This window comes from Vulpes vulpes, chromosome 8, assembly GCF_048418805.1.
Source record: "Vulpes vulpes isolate BD-2025 chromosome 8, VulVul3, whole genome shotgun sequence".
Taxonomy (NCBI): Eukaryota; Metazoa; Chordata; class Mammalia; order Carnivora; family Canidae; genus Vulpes; species Vulpes vulpes.
Window position 1 is genome coordinate 59,338,001 of NC_132787.1, and position 9,892 is coordinate 59,347,892.

The following is a 9,892-nucleotide window of genomic DNA, read 5'->3' on the forward strand; positions in this document are numbered from 1 at the left end:
ATTCCTGATCTCCATCTTGAGAAACAGTTATTGAATGTCTCCATTGTGCCAGCTATTGGGAATACAAAAGTAAAATGCACTGTTCTTTTCCTGCTGCTTCTCTAAACTCTCACTACTGCTCTGAGGCTCTTGCCTCCTAATCCTGTCATTACCTTCAATTATTTATGAGTATGAACTCTTTCTCCCATTAGAATATTAACTCCCTAAGTGCAGATACCCTGTGTCATTGTCTGCCATGTTCTAGACACTAAACAGTGCCTGTAACAAAGCAGACCCTCCAAAAATATTTATTAAAGTAAGAATGAAAAAGGATGAAGTTTGATATACAAGCTTGACAAAGTAAACTCTTATAAACCAATATAACAAATAGTACAAAGGTCATCGCATTTTTGGTTAATTTATTTTTTTAATATTTTATTTATTTATTCATGAGAGACACAGAGGCAGAGACCCGGGCAGAGGGGCAGGTTCCCTGCAGGGATCCCAATGTGGGACTCCATTCCAGGACCCTGGGATCACGCCCTGAGTCATAGGCAGACGCTCAACCACTAAGCCACCCAGGTGCCTCCTGGTTAATTTACTTTTAAGTTATTAATTGAATTAAGAGAGAAAAAATAGGCAAGTAGAAAATAATGACTATCTCACACCCATTAAGATGATCATCATTAACAACAACAGAAAACACCAGGTGTGGGCAAGGACTTGGAGAAATTAGAACCCTTGTGCACTGCTGCTAAAAAATGTAAAATGGTGCAGCCACTGTGGAAAACAGTATGATCTTTTCTCAAAAAATCCAAGGTAGATTTACCATATGACCCAGCAATTCCACTTTTGGGTACATAGCTAAAAGAACTGAAAGCTGGGATTCCTTCAGTGGATGAATAGATAAACAAAACATACCATAGACATACAATGGGGTATAATTAATATTTTATATACCATACAATGGGATATAATTCAGTCTTAAACAGGAAGGAAATTCTGATGTGCACGGACAGAACTTGAGGACACGTTCTGTGAAATAAGCTATTCACAAAACAACAAATATGATTGACAGTGGCACCACTCACTGTATATAAGGTATCTGAAATAGTGAAATTCCTAAAGGCAGAAAGCAGAAGAGTGGCTGCCAGTGGCTGGGAGGAATAAGTAGTTAATATTTAACGGGTTAAGAGTTTCCATTTGGCAAGGTGAAGAGAGTTCTGGAAATGGATGTGGGGACGATTGCGTAACAGAGAAAGCACTTAATACTACCGGAGTGTACGTGTCAAAATGGCTAAGATGGTGCATTTTATTGTATTTTACCGCAGTTTTTTAAATTAATTTTAAAAAGAGACTAAGCACCAAAAAAAGATTTTAAAATCCGGTGACTGAAAAACAATCCCCATCAATCAAAACCCACAGGGAAGGAAGAAACCCGGGTCGCCCAGCCACACGCCACCTCGATCACCGTGGGAGCCGGAAGCCGAGGGCAGGGCCGGCCGGGCTGCCGGAAGCCGCTGGTTCAAGTAGGGCCACCCGCGGACTAGGCCCCACTGCGCAGGCGCATAGGGCGGCCGGAAGTGACGTCGATAACGCTGAGCCAGGTTCGGGAAAGAGTAGTGTAGGTGAGCAGGACGGGAGCAGGGATCCGGGGCCACTATGAGCTGCACCATCGAGAAGATCCTGACAGACGCCAAGACGCTGCTCGAGCGGCTACGGGAACACGACGCGGCCGCAGAGTCGCTCGTGGATCAGTCCGCCGCGCTGCACCGGCGGGTGGCCGCTATGCGGGAGGCGGGGACGGCGCTTCCGGACCAGGTCGGGCAGAGTAGGGGTCGGTGCCCGCAGGATCTGTGCACCCGAGGGGTGGAGGGCAAAGGAAAGCGGGAACTCGGCCTTAAACGTATGCCTGGTTTCAGAGGGTGGTGGTAAGACTTTTCTTCGGGGTCGGGGCTGAGCGTGCTGCCCTGGAGCTCCGACTCCTTCTTCAGTGGCATCCGCGGCTGTTCTCCTGTTAACGGCGCGCTTAGTCTGTCTCTGTTTGTCCAGTATCAAGAAGATGCATCCGATATAAAGGACATGTCCAAATTCAAACCTCACATTCTGCTGTCCCAAGAGAATACACAGATTAGAGACTTGCAGCAGGAAAACAGAGGTTAGTCAGGCCTTTTTGTGTAGTTATGATTTTCTAACATCCAGTTGTATTTCAAAAGTTCTAGCCAAACGAACTATTCACATCCTATGTATCTCCAGATCAGTACTTTTAAAAGCGTTATCCTGCGATGGCCCAGTAACAATAAAGTTTGTTACTTTACCCTTTTTAAGGTCATCTGACTGATTTTGCATATATAGGCAAGCTTATCAAAGGGGAGCTTAGTGGAGTTGAATTGTTGCATGGTTTACTTTTTTATCCCCATATGGATACTTGCATAAGGTGTTAATATCCTCAAGGGCTTGGATTTTTTTATGTTCAAATATTAATTGAACTAAGCACTGACGCTAAGATTGAAGAGGGTTTGTTTTTTTTAATGTTCTTGTGCAGGGTGGAAGAACTGAATTTTAGCCTCGGGGTATATATTCTCAGGCTTGATGTGTACATTACTAATAATAGCAGTATGAAGTTATTTGTATAGTAGTTTACAGTGCGCTTTCATTTATATTATCCCATTGTATTATCATATCTTCATTTTGAGGTAGATAAGCTGGTACTTAATATTACAGTGCAGTTAAGAAATAGGCTCAGAGAGGGTAATAATTTGCATAAGAGTAGTAGTAAGCTAGTAACTCACAGAACTGAACTGAAACCCTTGTCTCTTGATTCTCCATCTCATGTTGTTTATACCAGATGAAGCTGCCTCTGCCTAGAAAGTTATTTTTTACATAGACCTAACTGTTGAGTTTTGTGGACTTAAACACTGATTTATAATTTTGCATTCATGATATTTCATGGCATGTCATAAAATTCTGTTAAAAGAGTTTTGGCTTTGGGTGCTATCTCTCAGACATCACTGCCAAGTGATTTTATTTATTTATTTTTTTTTTTTGGTAGAGCTATGGGTTTCCTTGGAGGAACACCAGGATGCTTTGGAACTCATCATGAGCAAGTACCGGAAACAGATGTTACAATTAATGGTTGCCAAAAAGGCTGTGGATGCTGAGCCTGTCCTGAAAGCTCACCAGTCTCACTCTGCAGTAAGAAACTTTAGTGAATAAATTCTGAATGAATGAGATTGAAATCTCTAATTATTTTAAATTGTTCACTTGTTTTTGAAGAAAACTAAGCTTGTCTTTCAGATTTCTCACATTTGCTGTTGATTTTGCTGTATCTTGTAAGGATATGATTAGAAAGCAGGGGGTAAGGGGCTGCTCAGGAGCTTTTTTTTTCTTTGATTGGGACTAAGGTAGGTTCCTCACCCCACCTGCCCCAAGATGTCTTTGCAAGATTAATGGATGCCTAGTTTTTCCACCAAACATAATGCAAGGTAGTGCTGAAGGTACTCAGTAAATACTTGGTTGGTTATTATTGTACTTTCACTAAACTATAAGCTTCTTGATTATAGGGAGCATGGATTCTTCTTTTATACCTAACACAGTACCTGGCATGTAGCAGACAGAAACCTTTATTAAACTGAACTACGTAGCATCATATTATGTTAGAAGTATGGTTTTAAAAAAAAATACATGGCATACTTTCTACACTTTGATTGCTTATGCTTTAATTTGGGAGACCCAGTTATTGTGCTTATGTTTCAAGAGTGCTTCATGGGTGGCACTGTACATTTACATGTACTATATCATTTAAACCTGGATTAATGAATTGGCACCTCACTATTTGTTCCATGGAATTTATGAAACATAAACTTCATCTTAGAGTCCTTTGAAAGCATTTTGCTGACTTAACAAAAGTCTTAGGGAACAGGAATACTTTCAAAATGTGAACAGCTCTCAAACATTTCTCATCTGGAAGAAAAATACTATTTTTCTGTAATCTGGAGGAAAAAACTTTAAGATTAAAAGAGACAGTTTAGCTCATGTGAAAAACTTGGGAAGAGATATATCCAAAAAAAGAATAAAGTACCTTGGAAGCTTTGGTAAGCTGTGGTAAGCTTCCTGACAATAAAAGTATTCAATTTAAGTTAAACAGCCACATAGAGATATTGCCCATTGTCCATTGGGTGGTTAGACTAGAATCAATCTTGAAAACAAATTGTAAATACTACAAAATAACTTTATTATAGCTTTGCCTCTAAGGACTCGGATTACAGTGAAATGCCCGTGTAATTTCTGTAGCATAGATTAAATGAACTTTCTAACATCATCATGCACATGTTCTCATGAACTTCATATCTGCCAAAAAGATAACTTTTTCACCTTTTTTCTTAATATCTTCACAGGAAATTGAGAGTCAGATTGACAGAATCTGTGAAATGGGAGAAGTGATGAGGAAAGCAGTTCAGGTGGATGATGACCAATTTTGTAAGATTCAGGAAAAACTAGCCCAATTAGAGGTAAGATTGTTGCTCACAATACTCAGAGAGTTTTCTGAGTCTGGAAGGTATGCCATCACTATCCTAGGCAGTATATTGATGTTTTCTGTGTATTCATGATTTAAAATTAAAACTCCCCCTCCAGGGGCATCTGGGTGGCTCAGTTGGTTGATTGTCCAGCTCTTGATTTCAGCTCGTCATGATCTCAGGGTTGTGAGATTGAGCCCCACATTGGGCTCCACACTCAGCCTCTCTCTCCTTAAGATTCTCTCACTCTTCCTCTGCCCCTTCCCTTACTCTCATACTCAGTCACTCCCTCCTTCTCATTCTCTGTCTAAAAAATAAGTCTTAAAGAAAAACCAACTCCTCCATACCCTTTTCAGGAAAGTAAATGTAATCAGCAACAATGAAAATTTCAACTATGTATTGGCTAGAAATTGAGATATTGTCATATCAAGAGGGTAGAAAGAGTAGAAGAGACAAATTACATGTGAGTTAGAATCCCTCTGTCATAAAAGGAAATCAAATAGGTAATGTAAGAAATTGATAAGAAATAGTAGTATAGGCATTTTAATAATTATTATTCCTCTATTAATTATGTAAGTAAGTACCAAAATAAATAGGTAAAAGTGGGCAGCCCGGCTGGCTCAGCGGTTTAGCGCCGCCTTCAGCCCAGGGCCTGATCCTGGAGACCTGGGATCAAGTTCCACGTCAGGCTCCCCGCATGGAGCCTGCTTCTCCCTTTGCCTGTGTCTCTGCCTCTCTCTCTCTCTCTCTCTGTCTCTCATGAATAAATAAAATCTTAAAAAAAAAAAGAAAAAAGAAATAAGTAAAAGTGTTAAAAGTGGTTGCCTTTGGGGAACAAAACCAAGGGCCTGCCGTTTATTTTATAAACCTTATAGTCTTTATTTTTTTTAAGTGATTTCGTGTAATATTTTGATTGTAGCAGCAAAAATTTACCCAAAAAAGGCCTGGTGGTATTATTATGCCCAAAAATTATTAAGGAAACACAAAACAATAGATGGTTTGAATGTCGCTTATTATAAGATGCTAACTTGGGCCCTTTGAGAAATACCACAGAGAAAAAGAATATCCCTGCTCAGAGTCTAGTGAAAGGAGTAAGTCTAATACTTATATGATATGAAATGGTTTATACATACCAGGAGAGACGCAAAGTACTAAGAGAAGTGGTTTATGTGGTAGACAGTTTAATGACTATGGGCCCAAACTATAGGTGAAGCCTAAAGATGCTGTGGTTTTACCAGAATTTCCTGCAGAGAGAATAAGGATGGAGAATGCAAGCTGCCCTACCTGGAAATCAAAGGGAGTGACAAGGTCCCAAGTAGGAGTTAGTTAAAATGATAAATGACCTTATCTACACTCTCCCTGATTTACTCAGATAAGAAAACAAGCCCTTAGGAAATGTGGGACATATTTTCCTTAATATTTTAAGTGGAGGGATGCCTGGGTCGCTCAGTGGTTGAGTGTCTGCCTTTGGCTCAGGTCATGATCCTAGGGTCCTGGGATCGAGTCCTGCATCGGGCTCCCTGCAGAGAGCCTGCTTCTCCCTCTGCCTATGTCTCTGCCTCTCTCGTTCTCTATCATGAATAAATAAATAAAATCTTTAAAATATATGTATATTTTAAGTGGAAAGAACACAGGCATCAGATTGAAACCCCAGCAATACCACATCCAAGTTGCCTGAGTTTGGACAAGTCTTTGGACTTTTGTGAGCCAGTGTCTTCATCTTAAAAAGAACATGGATGTGGGCAGTGATACCTGCCCTACAAATTGTTTTGAAATGACAAATGTAAGACACACAGTGGTACCTAGCTATGTCCCTAGTGAGTAGTTTCTTCCCCTTTTCTTCCTTTCTCCAAAACCGAAGGACATCCAGGAGAGAAGACTGAGCAAAGTGAAAATATTATTAGGAATTTAAAAGGTAGAAGGAATAGTACAACTTGCAGGAATCACAAAACGTATGACAAGTAGTGAATTCCTCAGGTGGAGAGAGGTTTCCTATTTTTCCTTGTTGTCCTAACACATGGCATATAGAAATTACTTAGTAATGAATGTATGTTAAATGATTAACAATTAGTGTTTTAGGAAATTATTTTGTTTCCGTAAAATATTTAAAATTAAAATAACACGCCTTCTGTTCCTGGCCCAAAACAATTATTCTGATGCAGTTTAATGGTCAAAATACCTAAAATAAATGGACCTTTTTTTTTTTTTCCAGCTTGAAAATAAAGAACTTCGAGAATTATTGTCCATCAGCAGTGAATCTCTACAGGTCAGGAAGGAAAACTCAATGGACACTGCTTCCCAAGCCATCAAATAACTCAACTTACAAATGACAGCTGGAGATTGTTTATCAAGGAAGGAAGTTATTATCTTTCTGTTCGAGTATTGTCCATTTAGTGTCTTGCCTCAGACTTGATTTAGTGTGGATTAAAGGTATCAGGTGGCAGTTTAGAATTTGCAGTCAAATTGGCTGTCCACAAAACAGTTTTTGGGTGTGTTTGTGAAAATACACACTGAGTTTCACCATTCCTTCCTCTAAGAGACTATTTTTAATTTTCAGTTCTGGGACCTCAATTTATATAAACTGTGGTATCAGATCCTTTTTGTTTCTTCACATCTCTCAAACTTAGATCCTTTATTATAAGCCAGCAATTTTTATTTATATAGGATTGTAAGTTACAAGTCTAAAAAAAAAAAAAGTCTAAAAATTTTTTTAAAGATATTAGCTTTTTATATCTATTTGGCATAGCCTAGATTTTTTTTTCCCATTTGAGAAAAGGAATACAATTCCACAGAACTAGATTGGCAGATTCTCTGATTTGTAATGTCATTCACCTACTATGAAGTTTTAGGTCTCTCTGGTGCTAAGAGTTGGCACTTTATGACGTGGTGTCTTTACTCTTAATTTGAGAGAACCTACTGCTAGTGCCCAAGAAACATACTTGAAAATAGATCACCCTTTTCTTCTAGCGATATTAGAGTCAGCATATTGTTCAGAGAATCCTGAGAAGTTTGTCCTGTGTGTGTGCACATACATTTGTACCCTTAGTTCAACTGCTGAAAGTAGCTGTTATTTATTCTATTAGATATTAGTAGTCAACTTTTCAATATTGTCCTAGGAAATCTTCAACTTGGGTGGTTTATTCAGTGGAAGAGCATACAATGGGTTTATTCACATCATAGTTTTTAGGTACTACATTCTATTTAATTTATATATAACTTCTGTCTTATAGTTAAGGACCATCACTTACTTAGATGTCTTTCATTATTAGTGTGGATAGTTGGCTTTATTTTTAGGTCCATTTTTCACAAGGCAGCAAAGTTTTATCACCTAATGAGAGTTATTACATTCATTGTGCTGTGTAGACAACAAAGCAATGTTGAGATTCAAATACTGAGTGGTCAACTTAGGCTCATTTTTCAACCCATTTGCCCATCTCAGTTTAGTCACACATGACAAATTTACAAATTACTCCATGTAATTAATCAGTTTGGGTTTGCCCAAAAATAACTGAAATGATGAATCTTAAACCTATCCATATTTTCCAGTAGCACTAAGCACCATACTGCATGGGAGAGACACAGTATTAAAAAAAGTTTTTTGTTAATGCTTTGTGTGATGTAAAATTTCTTTAATACTGCCATAAAGAAATAACTCCAGTTAAAACAATAGAACCTCACTAAGATATCCTAAAAACATCTGATCCTAGTAATATTGAAAGAACTTTGCCAAAGTTCTTTAATGGTGATCTTTAGTGATTAAGTATATGTCATTTTAGAAACTCGAATTTCTATTCAAAGTCCTGCATAGAGGGATCCCTGGGTAGCGCAGCGGTTTGGCGCCTGCCTTTGGCCCGGGGCAGGATCCTGGAGACCCGGGATCGAATCCCACGTTGGGCTCCCGGTGCATGGAGCCTGCTTCTCCCTCTGCCTGTGTCTCTGCCTCTCTCTCTCTCTGTGTGTGACTATCATAAATAAATAAAAATTAAAAAAAAAAAAAAAAGTCCTGCATAGAATCTGAAAAACACTTCCACCCTCAGTGCAGGCATTTTTATCTTGTTTCCCAAGAGTAAGTAAAACTTTAGTCCAGCCATTTAGCTTGAAGTATATGCCCTAAGTGCCTCTGTGTGTCCCACGGTTCCACTTAGAACGCAGGTACCCTTGTACAATATGTCAGCTGCCATAGCCAGTTTTCAGTAAAAATGATAAAGTCATCAAATGGCCCATTAAAGTATGACATGGTGTCCTTATCTACCTTCTGTTCCTTTAAAGTGCATAAAGTTGTTTATGTCTTGGATATGAGGATAAACCTATATGTTAACTTTTCCCCTTGGCAAATCAAAAGCTTGGAGTTTGAGTTTAAAGAGCTCTCATTGCCCTACATAATGTAAATTCTGGCTAGTGTTAATACAAATACATCATTTCTAATAAAAAACCTCACTTTGAGAATAACAGTTAATTTTACTCAGTAATGAGTCTTAATTATTAGGAAATTCAAAGGTTTATTTTTCATATACATATCAACCTGTCAGGTAGACAGGGCTTTTCATAAGTATCTTGTAAGTATCTTGTAATTAGCATAATGTAGTCAGCAGCATAACTAAAAATAGTTGTTTCTAAAATGGTAGTCTCATGATTAGAAATCCAAAATTATACAATTACAGATCAAATTATAAAATTAAGACTGAGTTTGTGAGTACCTTGAAAAATGTTTTATTATCGATTTTTACCTTAATAATACCTTACCTTTTACCTTGACTTATATTAATACATTATGTACAATTTGATTCAGATGTTGGAGGACTACTTCAGTGTTCCCCAAAATGGCTTGCAGACTACTAAAATAGAAATTTGGGAGTGGGATCCAGGAATTTGTACTTTAATAATCATCCCAGATAATGTCTAAGGTACTAGCTTGAGAATTCGTCTAATCTATGTACCAGGCACTTCATTTGGAGTTATGAATAGAAAAAAGGTGGGGGAAAGGCCTTGATACTTTCTGAAGAAAAATTTGGTAGAGGAGATAAGTATACATATAATTACAGTGCAGTGATACATCCAATATGAGGATGAATATGATACAGAGGAGGGGCTATATGGAGGAGAAAGCTTGGTGCTTTCCATTTACCATATAATCTCCATTTCAACTGTACCTCATTTTATGCATTCTTCAGCACAAGGAGGTTATGCTGTATGTCTAAACTGGAACTAAGACTCCAATCCAGAGAGACTCTTAAACATACTCTTAACCACTACATTAAGATGCCTTTAAATGCCAAATACTGGTCAGAGTTCAAGTGGTTCTTGATTAGCAAAATCTATTTTTACTAATAGTGCAAAAGAAACACCACAGCCCATTTATTAGAAAATATGAATTCAATAAATGGAGTCTTAACTAA

At 38.2% G+C, this 9,892-nt stretch overlaps 1 protein-coding gene across 1 annotated transcript; it reads left to right on the forward strand.

Annotated features, from left to right (window-relative positions):
* The first annotated feature begins 1,534 nt into the window (after positions 1 to 1,534).
* Positions 1,535 to 9,892, forward strand: SIKE1 (suppressor of IKBKE 1). The gene is made up of 5 exons (XM_025994627.2): positions 1,535 to 1,800; positions 2,032 to 2,137; positions 3,032 to 3,174; positions 4,377 to 4,490; positions 6,709 to 9,892. Exons 1-5 carry the CDS (start codon positions 1,642 to 1,644, stop codon positions 6,808 to 6,810), a joined length of 624 nt encoding a protein of 207 aa, XP_025850412.2. The 5' UTR covers positions 1,535 to 1,641; the 3' UTR covers positions 6,811 to 9,892.